At 39.8% G+C, this 26,979-nt stretch overlaps 1 protein-coding gene across 10 annotated transcripts in view; it reads right to left on the bottom strand.

Annotated features, from left to right (window-relative positions):
• kmt2ca (lysine (K)-specific methyltransferase 2Ca) overlaps window positions 1-26,979 on the bottom strand; it is a 491,834-nt gene that overhangs the window by 19,119 nt on the left and 445,736 nt on the right. For 9 of the 10 annotated variants that reach the window (XM_063044443.1, XM_063044442.1, XM_063044440.1 and 6 more), the window contains 11 exons: window positions 24,781-24,987; window positions 23,918-24,082; window positions 16,414-16,552; window positions 14,770-14,917; window positions 14,323-14,507; window positions 8,934-9,088; window positions 8,446-8,689; window positions 7,822-7,967; window positions 6,281-6,388; window positions 3,639-4,758; window positions 1,189-1,325 (listed from right to left, as the gene is read on the bottom strand). In XM_063044443.1, the coding sequence (XP_062900513.1) occupies window positions 1,189-1,325; window positions 3,639-4,758; window positions 6,281-6,388; window positions 7,822-7,967; window positions 8,446-8,689; window positions 8,934-9,088; window positions 14,323-14,507; window positions 14,770-14,917; window positions 16,414-16,552; window positions 23,918-24,082; window positions 24,781-24,987 (2,754 nt within the window). The remainder of the gene's footprint in view (window positions 1-1,188; window positions 1,326-3,638; window positions 4,759-6,280; window positions 6,389-7,821; window positions 7,968-8,445; window positions 8,690-8,933; window positions 9,089-14,322; window positions 14,508-14,769; window positions 14,918-16,413; window positions 16,553-23,917; window positions 24,083-24,780; window positions 24,988-26,979) is intronic. The other variant, XM_063044444.1, reaches the window with a different exon arrangement.

The raw sequence follows: 26,979 nt of genomic DNA, 5'->3' as shown, positions 1-26,979 counted from the left end.
TAGCCTATCACTGAAACTTTGATCATAATTGTTAAAACTCAACTGTAACTTTGAAGTTCACATTTCAAACTTTAGATTTGTATTTAATATGATTAGCAACCAAATACATCACAGAGCTAGGGTTAGAGGCTAGTTTAACCATGCGAGTGACTGAGTGTAACCCAGGCCTCAATATAGGGGTGCTGGCATGGTTGGTTTACTTCACCTCCCAATAAATTGGGAGAATTTTGAAGAACGAGCAATGGTGGTATTTTGTTAATGCCTTGAAGTGCTTGCTGCAAGTAGTCCAGGTTTCAGAAGCATATAGAAGGGCAGGGATCACTGTGCCAGATGTGGCGGCTTGATCTTCAAATCCCTTTTTCCTTTATAAATCAAAATCTGTGCTGGCGCACAGGAAGCAGTGTGGAAATCCATCACTGATGGCTGTCTTGTGAGTACAAACCTAACCACTACAGTTTAGCATCACTATGACCACTGAGCACTTGGGACTTCTTTTCTTCCTTTACTAATTCTGCTCTTTTTTGTAAAAATGATGTACAATTTATGTTTTTCTTGTGAATGCTGCTTAAATGACACTATGTGCCTGTGAAGCCACTGTAAGTTTTTTAAAATTATTATTGTACCTGTATGTAGATACAGGAAACAGCCCATATTCTCCTTAGTACTACAGTGTCAGTTTTATGTTGTGGTTAAGCCTCTTACAGCAGAAATCTAACCTATTGGCAAATTGTCATTTTATTTTAATAAAAACTCAGAACAGTACCATACAATAAAGGCTCCTTGGCCCATGACATTGTGCTGACATTTTAACCTACTCTAAGATCAATTTCACCCTTCCTTTTCTAGCCCTCTATTTTTCTATCATCCATGTGCCTATCTAAGAATTTCTTAAATGTCTCTGATTTATCTGCCTCTACCACCACCCTGGCAGTATATTCCACATGCCCACCACTCTGTTTTAAAAAAAAAGTCCTCTCTATACTTTCCTCCAATCAGCTTAAAATTATGCTTACTTGAATTAGCCATTTCCACCCTAGGAAAAAGTCTTTGGCTGTTTACACTCAATCTATGTCTCTTTATCATCTCAAATTAGCTTACATTTGATAATAACAGATCAAATCTGGAAAAGAGGAAGGCGGCACATTGTAGAGCCTTAAATACTTATTTTGTTTTGTAAAATCCACATACCGACTCGGCTATCCTTGTGACTGCAGAAACAGTCAAGCCAAAGAGGTCATCTCCCCGAAGGTAGTCTGGAAAGAGTTTCAGCATATTAGCATCTTTTCGGAGACGTGCTATGGGCTCCAAAAGCTTTTGCCACACCCCTGAAAGAGAAAAGTGCAATTTCCATCATTTCAATCAATTTTATATGGCACCTTTGGTTTCCTCATTTACTGTTGTCAAGTTTTGAATTATTATGCTTTTTAGCAAACACGTTTTCAAAAAAATAAGATTTTACAGTAATGCTTGCCAGTAAATTGCACTGAACGCCACTGTGATTACTGGGTTCTCCAAATGAGTTCCCTCAAGTATTCCTTTTGTCTCCCACATACAAGACCTGCAGAGTGATAGGTTAACTGGCCACTGTAAATTGCCCCTAGTATGTAATAGGGGTTAGGGAGTGATAGAATTTGGGGGTAGAGTTGAGAATAGAAACATAGAAAACCTACAGCACAATACAGGCCCTTCGGCCCACAACGCTGTGCCGAACATGCCCTTACCTCAGAACTTTGTGGGTTAAAGGGCCTATATGTGAGGACAACTGGGATTAATATAGGATTACCCTAAACGGGTGGTTGATAGCAATGGATGCTAGGCTGGAGGGCCCATTTCTGTGACATTTCTCTCTGTGACTCTACAAAGCTACAGATTTACTACACACAAGTTGATCATTGTTGTGAACTGCTCCAATTTAAGAACATGGTCTGTGGATTCTTGGAATTCTGTGTTCCACAGAACTATACATCCCTCAGCTAGATATACACAACAGAAGGCTTTTGCTTTAACTTGATACATGGCAACAATAAACTAACACCAATATAATGTTTGGTCAGAATCAAAATGACGTGGTTTCCAACGAACAAGCTCAATGTATGTTTCAAACTGAAGCAGCCTACAATACATTTAAAAAAAAAATTGAAATAAGCTCCAGATTGATAAAGAGAAGTAAAACAGAAAACTTCTAAGCACAAAAGATTCTGCAGATGTTGGAAATCCAGAGCAACACACAAAAATGCTGGAGGAACTCAGCAGGTCAGGCAGCATCTACAGAGGGGAATTAAACAGTTGATTCAGGACTGGGAAGGAAGGGGAAAGGTGGGGGAGGGAGGGGAAGGAGAACCAACTAGAATGTGATACTGAAGGCCGGTGGGTGGGAAAGGTAAAGGGTTGGAGAGGAAGGAATCTGGTAGGAGAGGAGAGTGCACCATGGGAGAAAGGGAGGGAGGAGGGGCACCAGGGTGAGGTGATAGGCAACAGAGGAGAAGAGGTAAGAGGCCAGGGTGGGGAACAGAAGAGAAGGCCGATGGGGAAAAAGCACCAGAAGGAGAAATCGATTTTAATGTCATTAGGTTGGAGACTATCTGGACGGAATATGAGGTGTTGCTCCACTATCCTGAGCTTGATAAAAGAGGAGGCAATGGGCCTACATGTCAGAATGGGAATGGGGACAGGAATTTAAACGATTGACTGGGAAATCCAGCTTTTAGCAGATGGAATGAAGGTGCCCGACAAAGCAATCTCACCAATGTAGAGGAGGCCATGTCGGGAGCACTGGATACAACAGATGACTCCAACAGATTCACAGGTGAGGTTTTGCTTCACCTGGAAAGACTGTTTGGGGCCTTGAATGGAGGTAAGGGAAGAGGTAAATGGGCAGGTGTAACATTTCTGTCGCTTTCAGGGATTATGTGCCAGGAGGGTGAGTAGTGGGGGAGAATTACAAAGGATTTACAGAGGGAGCAATCCCTGTGAAAACAGTTGTGGGAGGGAAGTAAAGATGTGTTTGGGAGTAGGATCCCGTTGAAGATGGTGCAAGTTGCAGAGAATGATGAGTTGAATGTGGAGGCTCATGGGGTGGTAGGTGAGGACAAGAGGAAATCTATCTCTGTTGAGGTGGCAGGAAGATAAGGTGAGCATGGATGTCTGGGAAATGGAGGAGGTGTGGGTGAGGGCAACATCAATGGTGGAGAAAGGAAAATCCCATTCTTTGAAGGAGGCGGCATCTTTGATGTCCCGGAAAGGAAAGCCACATCTTGGGAACAGATGCGGAGGAGATGAAGGAACTGAGAAGAGGGAATAGCATATTTACAGGAGACAGAGCTGGAGGAAGACAGACATGGCTTTCAGTAATTTTATAAATGACGTTGGTAGACAGTTTGTCTCCAGAGATGGAGACAGAGATCTAAAAAACTGTTTCTATTACTTGAGAGATAAAAGGCTCTATTCCATAATGAAATCTACTGAGAAAACACCAAGTGCCAAAATACTTAAAATGTACAAATTACGATTTGATTTATAAGCAGTTTTATTTTGATTTTGTAGATGAGGTGAGATACACTTGAGTTCCTATTGAAATCCAAACGGAGGGATCAGTATAAAAAATTTTAAAAATCTAATTTGAAATGCTTTTTTCTTACCTTTTGGAGAACTTCCAGTTAAGACCAGATCCTCATGACCTTGCTCAATGACTCTGACCACAAATTCTGGAACACTGTCCTTTTCTTCAATGGAGCACAGATAACGGCTACGCTTGTTAGAGTAACGCGTGCTCCAGTAAAACCGGCTTGCTTCATAGCCAACCGGGTAGAGTGCTACTGAACTGTGGAAAGACTGCATCTGCTGTGGGAGGAGCTGTCCGATGGCATGGAAAATTAAGCCTCCAACCCGAAATGTGTGGTTGCGTTCTCCTCGCTGTACAATGCTGGCTACCTGTTTAACTTCATCCCGCTGTACATAAACTCTCCTGAAGACAGCAAAATATGTCAACTCTTGCTCATGAGGTCCCTTTGGTTTATGTAATGAGCAGAGCATAGTCTTATCCTTGAAAAACATACACTGGGCTTTACTGGCACAGGTAAAATGATAAATATTGGTGCATCTTATCCGATGACATGTACCAGTAGCTCCCATTTTATGACAGAAAACACATTTCATGGAAAGGCCCCGTCTCAAAGCCAACTCCACATTAATCAAGGCGCCAGCTTGTGTTTCATATACTTCTGTGGACCAAAGGGCACAATTTAAATGGACCCAGAGATCCAGATCAAGGTTCAGGAGCCTTGCAGCCCCATCAGTTGTTCCATCACCTTCTTCATGACATAAGCAACATCGTCTATAATCTCGGGGCATGGGCTCGGGCTTGAATGATGTCCCAAGTTTATTTAGAAGTTCGTCTATTTCCTCTTCAGACACCAGCTTTAAATGCTCTTTCGGAATGACTATTTGAACTCTCCACTTTTTCCACTTCATCCCCTTCCACCTTTTAATGGGGCGATTGTCATCCAAACCTCCTTGAAGTGACCTTGGCCTAGGTTTCAGCTTCACCGTCACCTTGAGATCATCAGGCTTTGGATCTTGTTTGAACAACTGCAGGTTGGCTGGAGGAAAATAGACACTGAGAGTTGGAGAAACTGCATTCTCCTGAATCCGTGGAAGGCGATGGACATCCAAAGGGGAAGTGTTGTTGTTGTAATGATGGAATGTGTTTCGCGTCACATCCTTAGGTTGCTGCTCTGCCACCGCAGATGGAAACTCCTGCTGGTTTAAAATAGACAAAAGCTGGTGAAGATAATTTATTCCAACTTGAGTTGACTAAGAGCAACAATCAATCGTCCATTAAATAAGTTCAAGATTTAAATCCTATATTTATTAACACTTTGGTTAAAAATTTATAACTAAGCACCTTGAATGACAACATTAAATAAGATTAGATATAAGCAAATTTCCTCTGCAGAACCTTCACAGACTTAGGCTGCACACATCAAACCTATCTGAATGGAAAGGACTATTAAAACAATTACAGAAATAGAGTACAAATAAACAATAGATCTGACAACTATTACGATTAAAAGTAGATCTATGTTGAAGCTTCTTCTGCTTCCTTCCCTCTCTCCCTGCAACCTTAAAGGAAGCAGGACAGTCATAAATAAGAATTATGATAGAAGTGGCTTATACAATTGAAAAGGTTTCTTACAAAATCTTTTAGGGAAAAATTTTGCCTCAAGCTTTTATAAATATATTCCTTAAACAAAAATGAATTACTTTTCTCAAAAATTTATGAACAGAAGGGCAGCCTTTCAGCCCATCAAACTCTCAGGAAATTCACCTGTAATCTCTTTGCCAGAGTCCATCAATGTCACACTAATTCTCATATACATATCTATATATAGGTTAATCACCAGTAGCCAATTAATCTACCAACTAGCAAGTCTTTGGGATATGGAAGGAAACCAAAGGACTCAAGGGAATGGCATTCCTGCCACCTAAATGCTAACAATACCCTATACCATTACTTGATAAGCAGAAATATTTTTTCAAAATATTATGTAATATTTTGACATTAAGTAGAATTGTTCTGCCTGTAAGATTTACTAAAAGTGAATTTCACAGACGATTCATGATTCTCTTGGCACTATGGAAGTTGATCTTGTACTATGAAGCATTTTCCCTTTAATTTAAAAGCAATTCTTGGCATATTTGACTATTTTACACTGAGCTATTCAAACAGACCCATAGCATTTTAGTTTTTATTTTAATATTAATAGACTCTATAAAGTATGGTACTTTGAAATATGGTCAAAATCCAAAAACTGCCAATGACAGATGCAGCTATGCATTTGTTACATTCCATGCCATGTTGTAGCTGGGAGATCATGGTCTTTCCATGACCATGACTTTTCTTAGCAGTCTTTGCTACAGAAGTGGTTTGCCATTGCCTTCTTCTGGGCAATGCCTTTACAAGACAGGCAGGCCAACCTTTATCAATTACTCTTCAGAGATTGCCTGGCGTTAGTGGTTGCATACAAGGACCTATGATATGCACCAGCTCCTCATACAACCACCCACCACCTGCTCCCATGGTTTCACGTGATCCTGATCATGGTGGGTGGGGTCCTAAGCAGATGTTACACTTTGCCCAAGGGTGACCTGCAGGCTAGCGGAGAGATGGAGTGCCTTACACCTCCTTTGGTAGAGAAGAATCTCTACCCCACTGCCCGCACAGTTATGTATGCTTAATTTAAAAACCGCTCTTACTTTGGAAGAATATTTCATTGATTACCTTTGTATCTGGAGTTTTTGCTTGTGTGGCCATTGCATACTGTACAAAACAACTATTGCTACAAAAGACAATATCAGTCTCTAGTTTTCCTGTTCCATCTCTTGAATCCTGAGGGAAGAAAAAAAAAAGCTTATGATTGTGTTTTGACACAAATATATACAAATGTTCCCTTAAGCATTACAAAAATACAGAATTGCTGTCAGAATAGAATCAAAACAGTAATCACACAATTGGCAGGCAGGCTTTGGTACTGTACAGAATTATTATATTCATGCACTCTATGTAATCCAAACAAGTATTACCAAATGGTTCGGGGGTACAAAGGATACTTTTACCACTATTTATGGAGCTGAAAAGAGTGCGTGTTTAATTGAATTTTTCCTCCACACTTGATTTGCTAGCGTGTATTACTTTAAATTAAAAAAATAATCAGCCAACAAAAGTTAAGATGAACATACTTTAAAATTAAGTTAAAGCGATACACTGGACATTGTGGATATGCTGGGCCAAATGGCTTCTTTCCATGTTGTATGATTGGATGACTATGACTTTTGTTCAAAGACATTGACTGTTGGGGACTTTCGTCACTTATATTGAATTGCTTGTTTTTAAAACTATACTGAACAGGTAAGAATAGCAGCAAGGAGTCTCAGTAAGGTACAGTGCTAGTCAAATGAATTCAAAGATCAATCAGATTAAAAATTAAACTGATGGATATGTTCAAAAAGAGTGCCATCAAGCTTCTTGAACTCTGCATTATTAACAAAGATGTAGCCTTTAATTGCCCCTTTCGAAGAAGCAACACAATTTAATCTGGTGTTACCAGATGATTCACACAACTTCAACCCCATCAACCACTTTTAATCAGATTGCTCCTTATAATATTGAACAGGACAGGGACAAGCTCTTCAGTCCACAACTTCTTCACCGACCACAGTACCAATCTAAACTGCCAGCACACGGTCCATTTCCCTCTATTCGCTGCTTGTTAAATGTCGGTCCAAAAGTCTTCCAGGTTGTGGTTCTACTCCTTGTGACCTTCTACTCCTCTTTGGTTTTCCAATTTCTAATCTGTCTGCCATCTAATTTAAGTTGATGTCCTCTAGCTATCATTCTTCCCATTCTCCATCTCATCCTCATTACGTGCTGTGTCTATTCACTGTCTAAACCTGTGGAATTCATTTCTATCTGTCTCCCATGTTTAAAGCTCCAACCTAGTTGCTTTTTCTTCCTTACAGTAATTCTCCAGTCCTTGAACATCACCTCTGCAACCTCTCTAGTGCACTCTGGGCTGAAAACTTTGACTGACTTCTGCCAACACATTTCCTAAAATACAGCATGCTGTCACTTAAGTGTGGTTTATCAATTAATATTTCACATGATTAATGAATGAACAGAAAAGAATCTTTGAACTCCATTAATCAAAAAAAACATTAGTTCAGCAAATTTTACAAATTCCCATTAAAATTGACTCTTCATTAAATTTAAAGCAAGCACAGTAATTCTGTAGTAAATATGGCTCGTTGCATAAAATCCCATACCTGCTTATTATATGGAAGATCTGTGAGTGTTTTCCGTACACCGTTACCAAGCACCACAACATCACAATGTCGGCACCACTGAGGTTTAGAGGTGGTAGAGGTGTTCATAACTGCTCGATTATCTGCTTTGAGCGCCACTGTGCCTGCTACAGGGAAGACAAAATAGCAGAACCATTTCACCTGCACTTACTAACACTCAGAACTTGACAGATTATTGAAAAAGTGTCAACCATTTAATCCACATAAGGGTAATGAAGGGGACCTTCCTGAACTGCGCGGACCTCCCTCTCAGTAAGAGTAACCATCCCTGATGATTAGGTGAATTTGAGAAGTGACACTGCAAAGTATGTTACTGCAACTGTTTTCATTTCTCCGTACCTGTGCATATTGTAAATGGTCAGAGCAGGTTTTGTTGCTCTTTATTCATCTTATAAAAGTCATGCACAATGCACATCAGTAAGTATCTTATTAAGTAGTTCTTAAGCTGCTTATTCAAGTATATTTAAGTACAAGTGCTGTAAAATCTGATTATACAGTAGTTCTTAAGCTACTGAGCACAAGTTGAGAGAAGACAGTAGCCTTAGCTATAATGGAAATGGTATGTGTGAGTTTAAACAGACTTACCATGGGGAGGAATCATATATGGGAGACTTGAAGGTCCAACAGGCCTCATAACCTTAACAGGACCAGTAAATCCAGGGTGAGAAGCCTGAGCTAAGAGTGATGGTCTACCTTCAAAGGATTGGTTAAACTTGTATGGATTTATCAAAGGCATTGGAGACGGTTCAGGTCCGCTGCTGACTTCGTAACTGTTGGGAACCTTAACGTGCAGGAGATCAGCCACTGCTGCCACAACACCACCAATGTCCTAATTTTGAAGAAACAAGTTTTTAAAAAAATCATATAATGTCCTTACCAATTGCTAAATGAGGAGAAAAAACGAAACAAAAGCTGTTTTTCAAGATTTTAAAACAACTTTCATGGTTGAACTGAACTGTAAGCCAAAGCACGATGTTGAGGAAGAGCCTTTCAGTACAGGTAAAAAGTGCGTAACTTAGACAAAATAGAGAACAACGAAGTTAACTAAATGCAATTATATAGCACTGTCTCACCTCAGCTGCATTTGGTGTTAATGTAAGTGCTACGGACACAAGGCCCATCTTAGGTCCATTTTGAGACTGTGCAAACTGATTTTTAAAATACATTGATGAACCCATATTTCCAAAGGTTGGTTCCATTTTAACCTCACTCCGTCTAGCTTCTGAACCTGAAATCAGAACAGAAACCCACATTAGTGTTTGGAAAACCTTGGGAAAAAATCTCACTGCTCACACTATATACGACTTTATTCAGAATTCAGTAATAAAGAAAGTGCACGTATAAATGTGAGTGCGAGTGCGAGCCCATCATGGCTAATTTTTTATCCCTCTCAATCCCATTCTCCTGTCTTCTCCCCATAACCTTTGACACGCTTACTAATCAAGAACCTGTCAACCCTCTGCGTTAAATATACCCAATGACTTGGCCACTTAAGAGAGAGAAGAAAAGCAAGTGAGAGTGCAAACGGCGTGGAAGGAGAGAAATTAATATATTTATTGTTAATTTAACTATCTGATAGAGATATCACCAAATTTCATGGGTTTTAGAATGAGTAGTGTAGTTTACATGGCCGGCACAACACTGTGGGCCACAGGGCCTGTAATGTGCGGCAGATTTCTGTTTCTCTATGTTTCAAGAAAGTGATAATAAATACAAAACAGTGCATTTATTGCTCAATGTAACTTCAAATTTATTTCAATCTAATGATATTGATGAAGATTAAATTCAAACATCTATTCTGATGACTTCTGAAAGGACTTATTGCCCATGTTATTGTCAATCAAAATACAGTAAGGATACAGCCTCAGAATAGAGGGGCATCCTTTTAGAATGGAGATGAGGAGGAATGTGGTGTTGAATCTATGGAATCCTTTGCCACAAGCAGCTGTGGAGGACAAGTCAATATGTATATTTAAGGCAGAAGTTAATAGATTCTTGATTGGTCAGGGTATGAAGGGATATGGGGAGAAGGCAGGAGACTGGGGCTGTGAGAGGAACATTGGATCAGCCATGATGAAACGGCAGAGCAAACTCAATGGGCCAAATGGCCTAATTCTGCTGCTATGGTGGCATCTGTTAGTCTCGCGAGATCATGGATCTGTGCCTGGAAAGTCTTGCTTCAGTCTGTGTTGGTAGCACAGCGTCTGCCGCGGTGAGGCGACACTGGAGTGTCCTCTCCAGGGTGCAGGCCTAGGCAAGGTTGTATGGAAGACAGGCAGTTGCCTATGCAGCAAGTCTCCCCTCTCCATGACACCGATGTTGTCCAAGGGAAGGGCGAGGGCTGATACAGCTTGGCACCAGTGTCGTCGCAGGAGTTGCCAGAACGAGTTTGAAGGCAACGTCAGACTGCCTTAGGGACCCCAGCTCCGGATTTGTCCTCAGGGTTTACTCCCAAAGTCTTTCCCATGAGTGGGTATGGCCGCAAGGCAGCAGAGGTTTGAAATCAGAGTTTTCCCTCTCTTAGATGGACTGCCTTCCCAGGTTAACAAGCTCCATCTACCCAAAGGTGCCAGGACCCACCTTCGCCTCTTCTCCTGTCAGTAGAAACAGTTCCGCCAGGCTTAGAGGCTAAGCCACACGAGAAGGCCAGGAGTTGGACTTGGTTGTCAGAGGCTATTTGAGGCGCGCACTGTGAGGAGCACTTTTAGGTAGTGGGAGCTTGTCCCCACTACCACTCCTCGGCTTGACAACCTTCTGCTCCTGTATCTTACAGTCTAATGGTCTAAGTAGAGAGCAAGGAGTCCAGAAAAGTAGTGCAACAACAGTCCACTCTAAGTAGTAGAGTTTGGAATAGGTTCGGCTTCAGTTGCAGACTAACATCTTTCTTTTGACTTTGTCTTTGCACATAATCAATGAACTTTAACTAGGAATCTAATAACGTCACCTGATTTACTCAAATCAATAGTTTACAAACTACAGTATCACTCTAAAGAAGTTTTCAAGTCATCTCTGTTTTCCATGCACAATCTTATTTTGTTTTGCTCTCCTTTACTTGAAACTATTCAGGTTTTGGGCATTCCTATACAGAGTGTTAGGGAGATTCGGCTTTCAAGAAAGGTTTATTAAAGTAGTTCAGACTCTATATGACAGCCCTACAGCCCGAATTAAGATAAATGGGGACCTCTCTGACTCCTTCATTTTAGAGATAGGCACTAGACAGGGATGCCCAATTTCTCCTCTCCTTTTTGCGCTATATATTGAACCACTTGCCCAACTAATAAGACAGAGCGAAATCGTAAAAGGTATCAAGGTGGCAGGGATTGAACAGAAAGTGGCGTTATTCGCAGATGATGTTTTGGTCTATCTGAGTGAACCAGAAAAATCATTTATAGGATTGTTTACACTGTTGGATGACTTTGGGAAAATATCAGGTTATAAAATAAATGTAAAGAAAACGCAGGTTATGTCCCTAAATTATACACCATCCAAAAAATTGCAGGATACATACGATCTTAAGTGGGAAGCTAAATCATTAAAATATTTAGGAATAACCCTGCCGAAGGATCTTTCAACACTGTCACAGGTAAATTATGGGCCATTAATCTCAGAGATAAAAGCAGATATGCATAGATGGAATCTTATCCCCTTTTTAAGTTTAAATTCAAGGATAAATACTATAAAAATGAATATTCTTCCTCGGTTATTATATCTTTTCCGTACTTTACCAGTGGAGGTGGATGATAATCAATTCAGGGAATGGGACAAATGGATTTCCCGCTTCATTTGGCAAGGAAAGAAACCTAGAATTCGATATAACACCTTACAGTTAGGGAAGGAAGGAGGAGGTATGGTTCTTCCTTGCCTGAGAAATTATCTTTATGCCTCACAGATAACCCCTCTGTTATATTGGTGTAATAGGGAATATAAGGCTAGATGGAAGGAAATAGAATTTGGATTAGTTGACAGTTTTCCTCTTCAGGCCTCAATAGCTGACAAAGGATTGATGGCCCAGTTGGAAAAATTTAATAATGCTTGGATAAATCTTACATTAAAAGTATGGCAGAAGGTGGTTAATTCATGTGGAACTAATAACATGTTAAAACTCTTTAGATGGTGTGCATATGATACCGAATTCCTTCCCAACAGAGGAGATAAAAGATTTGAGCTATGGATAAAGAAAGGTCTTACAACCTACCTCTCATTTATAGATAAAAGAGTATTACAAAGTTTCCAAATCCTGCAGGACAAACATGGCCTAGAACATAATGACTTTTTTAGGTACCTTCAAATACGAAACTATGTTAACCAGAGTTGTAGATATACAGACCTATCAACAGTAGAATTAGAATTTTTCAAGATTCTGAATTCGGCTTGCAGTTCAATACCTAGTAAATCAGTTTCTCGCCTATATAATGCACTCTCCCATGCTAAAAATGTAAATACACTGTATATTAAAGAGAAGTGGGAGAAAGAAGCGGGGTTGGTACTTTCAGAGGAGGTTTGGGGGAAAATCTGCAGCTTTCAATGGTCCGCGACTAATTCTTTGACTTGGAGAGAACATTGTTGGAAAAACATTATAAGATACTTCAAGACCCCATATCAGGAAAAATATAAAGATACAAATGTGATGTGTTGGAGAAGGTGCGGCTCCAAGGAGGCAAATCATTTTCATATTTTCTGGGATTGCCCTAAATTAAGTCTATTTTGGGAAGGTATTCATAGAACATTAGTTAAGGTACTTAGGTCCCAGATACCTCTGAACTTTGAGATGTCCTATTTGGGGCATGTATTGTTCCTTGAACAGAAGGAAGATATAAAGTTGCTGCAGGCCCTCTTAGCGGCAAGTAAGAAATCAATCACTAGAAAATGGCTAAATCCAATACCACCTACATTAGAAGATTGGTACGAAATTATCTTGGAAATATTTAAAATGGAAAAGTTGACTTACTCCCTGAGAACTCAAAAAGAAACATTTTATCAAATCTGGAATAAATGGATTGAATATATAACCCCAATGCGAGCAGACTTTAGATGACTCTCCTAATGATTTATATTGCTCTTCTCATCAACACAGTAATATTGCTAACGTAAGCACCCCTAGTCTAAATGTTTGTTTTTTTTTTGGAAAATAGAGAATTAGCACAAGTGAAGGGAAAGATTTGGGAAAGGGATAAAAAAAAAAGAAAAAATTAAGTAAATAAGTACATAGGGATTGGATAATTATGTCTGCGGGCAGGAACAAGCACGAACAAATTGGGATATAAACACCTACAATGGTTGGTATGTAGGCTTGTATGCAACATTTTGGACCAGTGGAAATGGTCCAGAAGGGTTGTATGGAAACTATTATTACCATTTTTCTTAACAACTAATTTCATTACTTAGCCTAATAGGTTAGATTTATCACAGTACATAATTATCTATTTAAATGTTTATTTTCCTTTTATATCATCTCAATGTGTACTTAAGAATGTATAAATAATTGTAGTTTTATACATATAAAAAAATGGAAAAGGTTATATGTGTGAAAAAAGTACATGATAATTGTGAATTCCTTATCCAAATAAAAATAAAGTTAAAAAAAAAAAGAAGAAACTATTCAGGTTTACCCTGAATTCAACATTCCGGCTGCCATTTCATATAACTTTCCTAGATGATTAACAAACAGATTCTACCTTCCTTTCAGACTTTCAATGAGCTTCATATTTTCAGATTACCCCAAGTCCTTTATAAATGCTGATGGAATGTCTCACTGATACTGAGACACTGCACAAGAAAGAGAACACTGTGTAAATTACATCCAACAAAAAGAGATTTTAAAGAGCCAGAATCTAACTGGTTTTCAGAGGTCTTGCTTTGCTGGGATTATCTATTAAGTGTTGGAATACTCTGGAGACAGTTCTATATGCATTCTCGCAAGATATTACTACCAAAAATTTGCCTCAGAAAAAAGGAAATTTAAACAAAACTTGTGGACTTAACTCACACCCTGTGGATGAATCAGTTTGATCAGACAACGATTAAGATGTTCTTTTACAATTACAAATTTGTACTCCCCAGTGCAATGCATCATTTTTTTTTACTCCACTTAGTCGCCAAATAATTTCAGTGAAAAGTAGTTTAATCTGCAACTGAAACCAGGCATGACAAAAAGAATGTAGAGTCCAACTGCCCAATACACACTTTCCTCGAGATCAAGGGTAGATGCATTTTCTCAACAATTCCATCTGAGCATTTATGATACACAGACTGTCCAAGATATGTGATATCAATGTGACAAGCTATATCAGAGACAAATCAACCACTTTTCTGGTTCTTTGATTCCATTTACTGCAAAATATTTTTACTACATTATTTTAAACTTTATTCAAAAGATGCCCCATGTTTTGGATAACGGGGAAAACTTTCAAGTGCTGCACATAGCTTTGTAATCAGTAATACCATTAACGATTGCCCCCTTACCTTTGCCTGTGGAACTTGGAAGCATGGGAATTACTGGAGACGGAGCTGGGTCAGGTGGCTCCTCTTTCACCAGGGAAAGATCAGGATATCGGCTGATCTCCTTACCCACCACACTTTCAGGAGATGATGATGCTACAAAGCTGTCTAGGGAGTCACGATCGTCATCACCACAATGGTCTTGACCTCTGTAAGAGATGTGGTGTTTTTAAAAAAATATAAACAAGAAGTATAACCAAATCTCAATTTATTACTAACTTTCTACTTTATGTTTACTCAGAAGGTAATTTTGAAATGTCAAAATAGTAGGAATAGGCATTTTAAGATGAACATGCAATTCAGCAACAAGACTGAGCAACTTGGGTTTATCTATTTCTTTACACAATAACACATATTTGAGAGTATTTACTCCAGGGCTATCATCATTTAAAAGAAAACAAAATGCCAAACCTTAGTTCCTCATGGTTGTTGTGAGGTGGAGTTGGTAGAGAGGCAGGAACATCCACTGTTTTCGGTCCATGGGCCAAAGCTCTTGCCAATAAATCATCCTCAGGTCTAAAAGGTAGCTGGTACTGTTTTGGCCCAAGGCCCTTGGTAACTGAAAATACGAACATTCATTTATTGAATGACCTAGTTTAAAGGTCTAGGGCAATAGTAAGCCTACGGCAAACCACCAAAGTAAATATTATGAGGGTAGAAATTACAAAATAACATATCTTTTTGAGCCAAGAACCAAACTTTCAACTTTCCCCTTCAAAATCATTCTATATATCATGGTTTCTGTTTTAGTAAAAAAAATTAATGCAAATATTTTCCGCTACGTAGTGCAATCGTGATCTTTCAAATCAAAGTTTAAAAAATTTAGTTACTCTAAATAGGGGATCCCCCTCAGTTAATGGTAAGGTTCCAAAGTATGAAAAAAATTGGGAACTCCTGCTCTAAAGTTCTCTTCTGAGTCAAAGCCTTCCCTCTACCATGACATCTTCATAACTCCCCCCCCCCACCCCAATGATTACCCTCACGAGCATGAGAAAATTCTTCTTAAATGTCAAGTCTACACGTAGGGAGATAGAGAATACATAATTAAAAATATGTTGGGGAATTACTGACTTTATCAAACAGGAAACTGTGATTTTCCAAAACTGCATCAGAATAAGTGTACCACCTAGATTACCTGCCAGCAGCTTTTAATTCCTGGGAGTTAACATATCAAATGACTTGTCCTGGGCTCAGCACATAGCTGCAATTGCAAGGAAGGTGCACCACTGTCTTTACTTTCTTAGTTGCTTAAGGAAATTCAGTTTCTCACCAAACACTCAACAAAACTTCCACAGAAGTACTGTTGAAAGTATACTAACTGGTGGCAACAACGTATAGTATGTACAGGAATGTAAAAACCTGCACAGACTGATGTACTGGTCTAAGCCTAATACAACACAGGCATATCCCTCTCCAGCACTGGTAGTTTCTACAGGAGATGCTGCCTCAAGAAGGTATTATATCAAACATCTGCACCACCCAGGCCATGCCACCTTCTCAATGCTACTATTGGGCAAGAGATACAAAAGCCTGAAGTCCCACACCATCAGTTTCAAGAACAGCTATTCAACCATTCCTGAATCAGCAGCCTAATCCTAATTACTAAAATTAAGCCAAACTATGACCACTGTGCACTAAAGTGAACTTTTTTGGCTCTAATTATATTTTTCTTACAAATAATATGTACAATTTGTGATTTAGTGAACAGTGCTCTGTGCCTGTGGTGACGGTTTTCTACTGCACCCAAGCATAAGCAAATCTACCACTAATGTATCAAGGAAATTAAACTTTTTAAGTAGCAATCATGTCACACTGCCTTTACAATAAAATGGCAACCATGTGATCTTGCTGAGGGAGAACTGAGGGAGTAAATCTTTCAATTCATATGGAATTCCTTTTCTGTAACACTCATCTTCAATTGCAAATGATAGGTAATGAACTACGCATAGAAAAAAAATCAACACATTGGATTGTTTTTCCCATTTTAACTGCAATTAAACAATACACGTCAGATACTCTCACTGAACAAACCGAGACACAACTCAATTTCCGTACCATCGTGATGTCCAATTACTCCTGGTTTTCCAGAAAGCTCCTCAGTTGTAGCAAAACCATTCACCATCTTCTGTCTAGCCACAGGTGGTGGTGTAGGAGGCAAGGAGGCTGGTGGGGTGGGAGGATTGCTAAGGTTGTTCTGTTAAGTCAAACAAAAAAAATGTTGCTGTCTTATATGAAAAACAAAATCTTTTTCAGAAATTGCTATTTTGTCATAGAAAGATGTGGTTTTCTGCAAACTTTTACTTGACACAATATAATCTTTTACACAAGTAAAGCAGAATAAAGCTCAAACAACTGGAACTGATTCACTGTGGTTTCATGCACCAAGGAAGAAGCCACCATTACTCTGACTTGCAGTTGCTTTGTATATTCAGTCTGGATATTCTGCATTCACATTAGAGAAATGAGTATCATACAAGACTTTCACTGATGTGAGCAACATTAAAACATCAGCTTATCTTGACCTGGTTGAGCTGGCTAGCCTTCCGCCATTGCCAAATAGCTGAAATTGAAAATAGAAAGGGAGAACATCCCATTCTGTTCAAGTTCTCAAATTCAAGCTTATTGTCATCTGACTGTACATATATTCAACCAAATGAAATAAAGCTCCTCCAGATCACGGTACACCCACACAGCTCATAAATCAAAATATTATACTATAAGCAAGTTAATAAAATAGAATTCAAAATGCATGTAGTACAGCGCAGCACAGGTAAACAGCTCACTGTCTTAGATACAAGATCTCGGAGGTGGCAAGTGATTCAACAGTCTCAGAGCCTGAGGGAAGAGGCTGTTACCAAGCCTGGAAGTCCTAGTCCTGATGCTTTGTACCTCCTTCCTAATAGTAGTGGGTTAAAAAGATTGTGGAATGGGTGGGAGGAATCCTTCACAATGCTTTGGGCCCTTCAAAAACAATCCCAGCAAATGTCACAAATGGGGGGGGGGGTGCAGGAAGGAGACCCCAAAGATCTTCCTGGCAGCTTTTACTGTCCCTGTAGGGATGGAGCTTCTGTACCACACAATGATGCAGCCAGACAGGACACTCTTGATGGTGCTCCTGTAGGAAGTTGTTAGAATGGGGGCAGGATTCTTGCATGTCTCAATCTCCTCAGGAAGTGTAGACTCTGCTCTACCTTTTGGACTAATGAGATGCCGTGGGTCCAGGTTAGATAATGCATGTGCACATCAATGAACACTGTGCTCTTCACACTCTTCACGGCACAGCCATTGATGTGCAATGGAGAATGGCTGACCTGTGCCTTCCTGAATCTCCCAATCATCTCTTTAGTCTTGCCCACATTGAGTCTCAGGTTGTTGTTCCTGCACCAAGTAAAAAGCTGCTCTACTTCCTCTATGTATGAGAACTTATCTTTATTGCTGATAAGACCAACCACTGTAGTATCATCAGTGAACTTGATGATGTGGTTTGAGCTGAATTGGGCACTGCAGTCGTGAGTCAGCAGCTGGGGAGCACCAGTTTTCAGCGTGATGGAGCTTGAGATGTTACTGCCAACTTTCCATCAAGAAATCCAAGATCCAGTTACAGAGAGGATGTTGAATCCCAATGAGGATAGTTTAATCCACCAGCCTCTGAGGGATGATCATGTTAAACGCCGAGCTGAAGTCAATGGACAACATCATGGTGTATGAAGCATTTCCATGAGGCCTTTCAACATGCGATAGATTTCAATGATGTCACCCCGCATTCTTCTGAACTCCAATAAGTACATGTCCAGAGCCATCACACTCTCCTCATATGACAAGCCTTTCAATCCTAAATTTATTTACATAAACCTCCTTTGAATTCCCTCCAATGTCATTACATCTTTTCTTAGATAAGGAGCCTAAAACTGCTCACAATACTCTGTGAGGTTTCACCAGTGCTTTATCAAGCCTCAAAATTACACCCTTGCTTTTATATTCTAGTCCTTGCGAAATGAATCCTAACATCGCATTTGCTTTCCTCACCACCGACCCAACCTGCAAATGAACCTTTACTGAATCCTACACGAGGACTCCCAAGACTCTTCGTACCTCATATTTTTGAATTTTTTCTTAATATAGAAAATAGTCTACACTTTTATTTCTTGTACCAAAGTGAATGACTATACACTTCCCGACACTACCACTTCTTTGCCTAGTCTTCTAATCTGTCTAAATCCTTCTGTAGCCTATTTCCTCAAAACTACTCTACCTATCTTCATATTGTCTGCAAACTTGGCCAAAAAGACATCAATTCAATCAACAAAATCATTGACATATAGCATAAAAAGAACCGGTCCCACCACAGTATAGTGGAATACCACTAGTCACCAGCAGCCAACCAGAAAAGGCTACTTTTATTCCCACTCCATGCTCCTGCCAATCAGCCAATGCTCTATTGCCACTGAAAGCACTTCATGATTGTTGAAGTCAGTGTCACTGGGCAGTGATCATGTAGGCCAGTTACTGTTGCTCTCTTGGGCACCAGAATGATGGAAGCTGCCTTGAAGCCTGCAGGGATAGTGGACTGTTTCAGACAGATATTACAGATGTCCATTTAGAACTCTGTTAGCTGGGCTGCACAGTCCCTCAGTACTTGACCAGGTTCCGTATAATATCCGGCCCTGCAACTTTGCGTCAGTTTACCCTGGCTAGAGTCCTCCTCAGCTTGGCTGCAGTCAGACAGGGTGTCTGTTATTCAGAAGAGAGGTCGTTCCTCAATGTGACATTGTTCAATAGGTCAAATCGGGTATAGAAAGCATTCTCTCTATCAGGAAGGGAGGTGTTGCTGTCATTGACGTGCAGGGTGGACTTGATTATGATTTTTTACCTTGCCACTTGCCACCACGTCCCTGGTGTCACAAAGATGTCTGTGAATTTTCTGTGCGTATTCACACTTGACTTCCTGATGGCACGGAAAAGTGTAACTTTTGCTGACCTTAGAGTCATCCTATCCCCCAACCTGAAGGCAGTGTCCCAATCCCCAAGCAGTGCACGAACCTCTGTAGTTAGTCATGGTTTCTGGTTTGCCCTGGCAGTGTAACGCTTAGTCACGGTAAAATGCTCATTGCACTTTCCTACGTAGCCAGTCACCAATCCCACATATCCTTCAATGTTGACTTGATGATTGCAGGTAGCCACTTCCCTGAACAAGCTCCAGTCCGTGCTTTTGAAACGGTCCTGCAGCACTGAAGCAAGGTTCGGATCTCCTGTGGACTAGTTTAACTCATTTAAACAGTGGTCTGTGTGCAGGGATTAGCAAGATGGATACGTGGTCTGAATTTTTGAGGTAAGGGCTTGAAGGGTCCACGATTGTTAGTTTAACCCAGGTCTAATATATTCTCTCCTCTGGTTGCAAAGTTGACATGTGGTAGAACTATTTTTAAGTTGTCATGATTGAAGTCACCAGCAACAATGAAAACACCATCAGTGCGAGTGGCTTCCAGGTTGAAGACTGTGCCATAGAGCTGGCTGGAAGGCCAATGTAACAACATTTTTCAGAATCTGGACGAGAGTAGCTTCACCACTTGCATTCAGTAGTCATTCTATTGATGCATGTTGCTAGGAATGACACTGAAGAAATAGCTTGGGAGGAGTAAAATTTAACAAGTGAGTTTGGTCAGTCTTGAAAATCAGTGTTATGCAAATAGCATCTTATTACCCACATTTCCAAAGGAAATATCACTGAAATGAACTGAAAAAATGCAGGATGCGTTTTGAGCAGACTAGTAAAAAGCAATGAAAAGTAGGATCCCAATAAACGCTAAGCCGAGAAACCTTGGCGCCAGCGAGCAGCATTGGCAGCATGGTAGTGTAACTCAGGTTAATTAAACCCAAATGTTAGAAAGTTCCACCTGTAGAGGGATGAAAATGAGGTTTAATGAATTTACAACAAAATTTGGGGGGGGAAAAAAGCTATGCAAGAACGAGGCGTGGCTGATGCAGTGTGAGAAAGCGAGAGAAGCACGGCAAACTAAAAATATAAAACTCATAAAAGTGGAATTAGTAGTGAGTATCTCTACCCTACTTATTTGAAAACCTCAGGGTGAAATCCCAGGAGGAAAGACGATAGCGATAAAAGATCTATTGAACTACAGCTATAACAAGACAATATCGGCAGAGGCAAGTGTCCAAGATCTCTACTGTGTAACCAGGAAGTAGTTTTGTTAAATCATACCAAGGGATTTGGTGAGTTAAACTTTTACTGTTCCGAGTGTATAAATTGGAAGTGTGTGGAGTGTTGTAACTGAGAAATGCCTGGAAATGACAATGTGATATTGAGTTATTTTGAAATAGAAAATAGAATGTGTATAAAAACTTATGGATTGTAATCCCGTTGTAAACAGGTCAGAACTTTCCATGGATGATCAACTATTTCATCCAACGAAACAAACAAGATGGCGAACCACCCAAGATTGAAGAACCAGCGTGGGAACATAATGTTTAATGACGTACAGGATTTAATATGGTTGGATGTACAAGTTTATTTTCATTCGAAAGATCTGAATTTGATTCTCTACAAGAACTGATTATTTTTGCAAAGACTTTGATAAATTATTGAACGAGAATTACTTTTTTTTAAAGTTGTAATGTTGGAGAATTGTTGTGAAAGGAGTTAAGCTGTGTGTGTGTATATAAATAGGGAACCTTTAAATAGGGAATAACACTAGATCTAATTAGTTAGAGAAATTGGAGTAACAAAGGTTATTCTAATGAATCTCAATGATTCTAACTAAACAGAAATTTGTTTTTGTTTAATATCTGAGATTTGGAACTAAAAAGAATGCTAAAATTGTGAATTGTTCTTACTCTTAAATATTTTGTACATTTTTTTTATAAAAACAAAACTTACCTCCAGAAGTGTGTGTTTTCTATTCGCTACCTTCTTCCGATATCTAGAGCTTCTGATGGCCTACTAGCACCTAGTATAGTACTATGTAATTTGATTTTACTCATAAACAGGTCTACAGAGGACGCCATCTCCATGGCACTTCATTCTGCCCTGACCCACCTGGACAGCCTCAACTCTTACGTCAGAATGCTGATCATGACTTTAGTTCGGCATTCAATACTGTCATCCCCTCCAAGCTGATCGCCAAACTTCACCTGTCTGTTAAGTTAGACAACCTCTCCTCCTCCACTCTCACCCTGAATACCAGCGTGCCTCAAGGCTGTGTGCTGAGCCCTCTTCTGTACTCCCTTTTCACCTATGACTGCGTTCCTGTACATGGTTCTAACTCCATAACCAAGTTTGCAGATGACACCACGGTGGTTGGCCTGATCAGAGGGGATGACAAGACAGCCTACAGGGATGAGGTCCAGCACCTGGCTGCGTGGCATGCCTGGCCCTTAACACCCAGAAGACCAAGGAGATTATTGTGGACTTCAAGCATGCTAGGAGCCACACTCACATCCCCATCTACATCAACGGAGCTGTAGTGGAGCGTGTATCAAGCTCCAAATTCCTTGGTGTCCACATTTCCGAGGATCTCACCTGGTCCCTGAACTCCTCCATCCTGATCAAAAAGGTGCAACAGCGCCTTTATTTCCTGCGGAGCATCAAGAAAGCTCACCTCTGTCCCAGGATTCTGATGGACTTTTACTGCTGTACCATTGAGAGCATACTCACCAACTGCATCTCAGTGTGGTATGGCAATTGTCCCATATCGGACCGCAAAGCACTCCAGCGTGTGGTGAAAACTGCCCAGCGGATTATCGGCACCCAATTGCCCACCATTAAGAACATCTACCATAAATGCTGCCTGGGCAGGGCGAAAAGCATTATCAAGGATGCATCTCACCCTAACCATGGACTTTTTACTCTCCTCCCATCTGGTAGACGCTACAGGAGCCTCCGCTCCTGCACCAGCAGGCACAGGAAGAGCTTCTTCCCTGAGGCTGTGACCCTGCTGAACCTCTCATCACAGCGCTAAGCAGTATTGCACCCATATTGTACTGTCCCAGTACTTTTATATTTGTATGCTGTAGCACTTACTTTTTATACGCAGTTATTTTGTAAATAATACTATTCTTCTGCACTTCTGGTCAGATGCTAATTCCATTTCATTGGCTTTGTATCTGTACTTGGCACAATGACAATAAAGTTGAATCTAATCTAATCTAAAGAGTGTGGCGACCAGTCACACGAGGTAAGACAAGTGCTACACAGGTGTTACAGTAGCACAGTGGTTAGCACAACTCTTTACAATCCAGGTGACGTATTCAATTCCTCCCACTGCCTGTAGGAAGTTTGTACATTCTCCCCATAACCGCATGGGTTTCCTCTCACCGTCCAAAGACTGTGGTAGGTTAACTTATTATTGTAAATTATCCTGCAATTAGGCTACCATTAAATTGGGAGAAGGGCTCACTCTGTGCTGCATCCCAATAAATAAATAAATGGTGGGAACCATGGCCCTGATCCAAGAATATACTGATGGCCTCAGGCAGCCTATGTTAACAAAATCCTTCAACATATTCCTAAAGACCAGAGACATTTAGAAACAGTTAAAATACAACTGTAGATAGAAATACATTATTAGTAACCAAAATATAAAGTAAGATAAAAATGAAACTTTAAAATCAGGGTTTAAGCTGACAAATGAATGGGGTTGTGCTGGCTATACCAGCCATGGGTAACGTGCAGGTGACAGACCACTTAAATAATGCATCCTGCTGCTTAACTTAAGTTAGTCAGACACACCATCTCCAAACTGTGGTAAGTCCAGTGATGAAGCCAGCTGCTGATCCCCAGTGCACTTGTTACATCTGGGCTGCAAGGACAAGCAGTGATATTACAAATGCACCGACCTGTGGGAAGTACACAGCCAGTAGTTTCTGTCTGAACTGCTGGGTAAAGGTTAAGTATGATCTAGCTTACTGTGTGATAAAAACAGCGAAAATTCACAGGTTAAAATTTTTGATGAAAAACTAGGTAATTTTTAAAAAAAACGTTTCCATGCATAGCAATCTAAAGAGTGTTTCCAAGCATAGCAATCTAAAAATGACAGCCAAAAACGTAATTTTAAATCCAACTGATTTCCTTTGGAAATAACCTGAACCCGTGTGTTTTATCCATATGAGAAAATCTGCAGATGCTGGAAATCCAAAGCAACACACACAAAATGCTGGAGGAACTCAGCAGGTCTGGCAGCATCTACTGAAAAGAGTAAACAGTCGATATTTCGGGCCAAGACCCTTCAATCAGGACTCCCATCCACTGCTACCTGCGTCGAAGTTCCCTTATCCCCACATCTCCTGTTTCTATCTCCTACCCGAGATCCATAAACCTGTTTGTCCACGTTGTCCAGCTTTCTGCTTGTTCCTGCCCCACTGAATTTAAATCTGCATATCTCGACTGTTTTATCCCCCCTCAGTCACTTCCTACCTACATTCGTGACACTTCGCACGCTCTTGATCTTTTATCATCTGAACAGATTCATATGCAAGTTGATTTCAGCTCTTAACAATTCCAGCTATAACAGTGGCAACTTTTTCAATTAGTACACAACATACATACCTTGTAAATTAACTGAGAGTAATAATCTGGGACACTGTCAAGAGCAGCACTCCCAAAAGACCCGGTTAGCAGATTATCTCCATTTAACTGTCCACTACCATAGGGAGGGAAGTAAGCAAAATTCACACTGATTGTTGGCTCCAGCAATGGGAGAAGAGTCAGTTGCTGATAGAAAAGAAAACAAAACGTAAACATAACTTGATGACCTTCAGACATTTTATTAAACAATTTTATTTTTATGATTTGGGTTTTTCTCAAAATTGTTTTGTTGATAAATTATGTAATTGTTCCCAAATATCAATGAAAAATACAACTTTTTTAAAAACAGGGCTTGGCAAAGGTGTTTAGAACCAGGGCTGAGATGTTTTGAACAAGGAGACATGATATTTAAAAAAAAGGTCAACCAAACAGGTCTGACAGAAAAACAAATTTATTCATCTATAGGATAATGAAACCTTTGAATTCTCTAGCCTAGAAGGTTGCAAAGAGTGCAGTTCTTTACTTATATTCATGACAGAAATCAATACATTTTTGGATATTCAGGAAATTAAAGGGATATGGTGCTTGTACAGGAAAATACTCTGAGATGGATCAGTTAAGATTTTATTGAATGATGGAGCAGATGCAAGGGACCAAAGGTTGATCCCTGCTTCTGTTTCTTAGGTTCTTACCAGCAAAAATGTCTGTGGCACTGTCCGAAGTTCACTGAGGAATAAAATTTTTTATATACACTTTTGTATTGGAAAAGAAATAAACTTGCACCATACTGGCAGAGGCAACTGCTTTTAAAGAGTTTTTCCTGCCGAACTACTAGCATGAACAGTTTTAAAGTAATTCCGGAATAAGCAGCAGGAAATGCATACCTGCTTTAACTGGTTCATTAGAACGTCAGTATTAGGATAGATTGCATGTCTGTCTTCCTCATCCTTCCTTCGTTTTTTATAACGTGACACAGTTTTCTCAGCCGTCTTCTGCGACCGTTTGTTTTTTGAACGCTTCTTTTCGTCCTCCGAATCCTTCCTTTGCAGCTGTATCATCTTTCCATCAAAGTTATATCCACTCACAGGACTCTACATTCCAACACAAATCAGAAGCTAACTATGCTGCTTTTGAAATACAAGTTAAAATGAAACATCATTTTTAATATATCTAAATCCTAAACCAACTGTGCATAAATACTATTTAAAGGTTCAATATAGGCGAACCTTTGATTCCTGAACTTTATTTTCTATGGTCTCATGCTACGCAGTATGTTGGTCAATTCTATTTTAACCCAAGACAAACATTTTTCTTCACCTCTGTTGATTCTCTTCCATGTAAATTCTTTTCATATGTAAAAATTTAATCAGAAACTCTGTATCATTGATAGTTCCTTTAGCTTAAAACTTGGTCACACATAATTTCAAAAACTGAAATGCAATTCACGCTCATTTAAGACTTAAACTAGTGATGCTAGAAGCTAACAGGTAACGGACCCGGTATGAAATATGCAGTAAATGTACATGGACACACACACACACATGTTAGAGATCAGTATTATGGACAGTGTCAGCCAACCAGATCAACATTAGCCCTCTGAAGGAGCTGTTTAACATAATGTATGCAGATAGACTGAACAGATATCCAAAACTAATTGGTTGAGATCACCTATAATCAATTACAGTCCGTGAAAGGGTTTGGTCACTGAGCTATCTCTAACTTTTCTCATCCCTATTAAGAATGTATGAACATAATATAAATCTTTGTAAAACATTTTCAGTAATTTACTTCATGGAAGACTAAATGAAAACAAATATCATGAACAGGAAAAAGAAATATCTAGAAATGAATATACTTTTGACCTCAGGTAAAAGTATTAGTCATTTCCTATCAAAGACATGTTGCTCTCATGAGAAATCTTTTGTTTTAAAGTCATAGGCAGATATCACCAATCAGTTATACAGCAACACAGAAGGACAGGACCAGGTGGAAATAAGCTGTATTATCAAACTGATTATTTCAAAATCTTCCCTACGTTCACAGTAAAGGTTCAGTTAATACTTAGTGGCTTTGCACCTGCATACAAAGCCATTAAAAATAAACTGAATGCTTTTGTTTTAAATATGTATATATTTTAGCCATTTCACCAAGGTTCGATAAGACAAGATCTAGTACTTAAATACCATAATTCAGTTCACAGTCCGAGGAAGAGTTAAGCTGAATTTAGAATTTAGTAAAATTAGAATTCAGTCTAATCAGTTAACAGGCTCTTGGGCCCACCATGCCAAGCAAAATGGTGGCATGGTACCATAGCATTTAGCACAATGCTATTACAGTGCCAGCAATGCAGGCTCGATTCCTGCCACTGTCTGTAAGAAGTTTGTACTGTACGCTCTACCCGTGACCACGGGGGTTTCCTCTGGGTTTTCCTGCTTTTTCCCATATTCCAAAAGGCGTACGGACAAGTTAGTAGTTAATTGGTCACATGGACGTAATTAGGTGACATCCATCAGCCCCTAAGGAAAACAATCTGGCATATCCAGTCCCTTCCTGTAGCAGAAACTCTCTACCCCAGGAAATATCCTGGTGAATCTCTTTTACATGCACTCCAGTGCAGTGGTGTCCTTTCCATTGTGTGGTGACCAGAAATGCACACAATATTCTAGCTGTGGCCTAAACACTGCTTTATAAAACTGAACTATAACCTCATGGCTTTTATATTTTATGTGCTGGCAAACGAAGCAGGTATCTTTACCATCTCCAGCTGTGCTGCCATCTTCATGGAGCCTCAGAGTTGAATACCTTTTATTCCTCAATATGACCTATTCATTGTCTATGTCCTCCTAAAATACAGCAACTAGTCCTTATCAGGTTTAAATTTCGTGTTGCCTTACCTTGCTCATTTTACCATCTAATCAGTATCATTCCACAGTCTAGGATTAGCTTCCTTAATATCAACAATACCAATATGTGTCATCTATACCTCCTATGATCATATGCACATTACTAATACATTTCACAACATTAAGGGGGGCCTGCATCGATTCCTATGTTACTCTACCGGTTACAGGCTTTCACTTACA

Source organism: Mobula hypostoma, chromosome 3 (genome assembly GCF_963921235.1).
Source record: "Mobula hypostoma chromosome 3, sMobHyp1.1, whole genome shotgun sequence".
Classification (NCBI taxonomy): domain Eukaryota; kingdom Metazoa; phylum Chordata; class Chondrichthyes; order Myliobatiformes; family Myliobatidae; genus Mobula; species Mobula hypostoma.
Note: the sequence above shows the minus strand (reverse complement) of the source record. Positions and strands in the feature narration are given on the sequence as shown.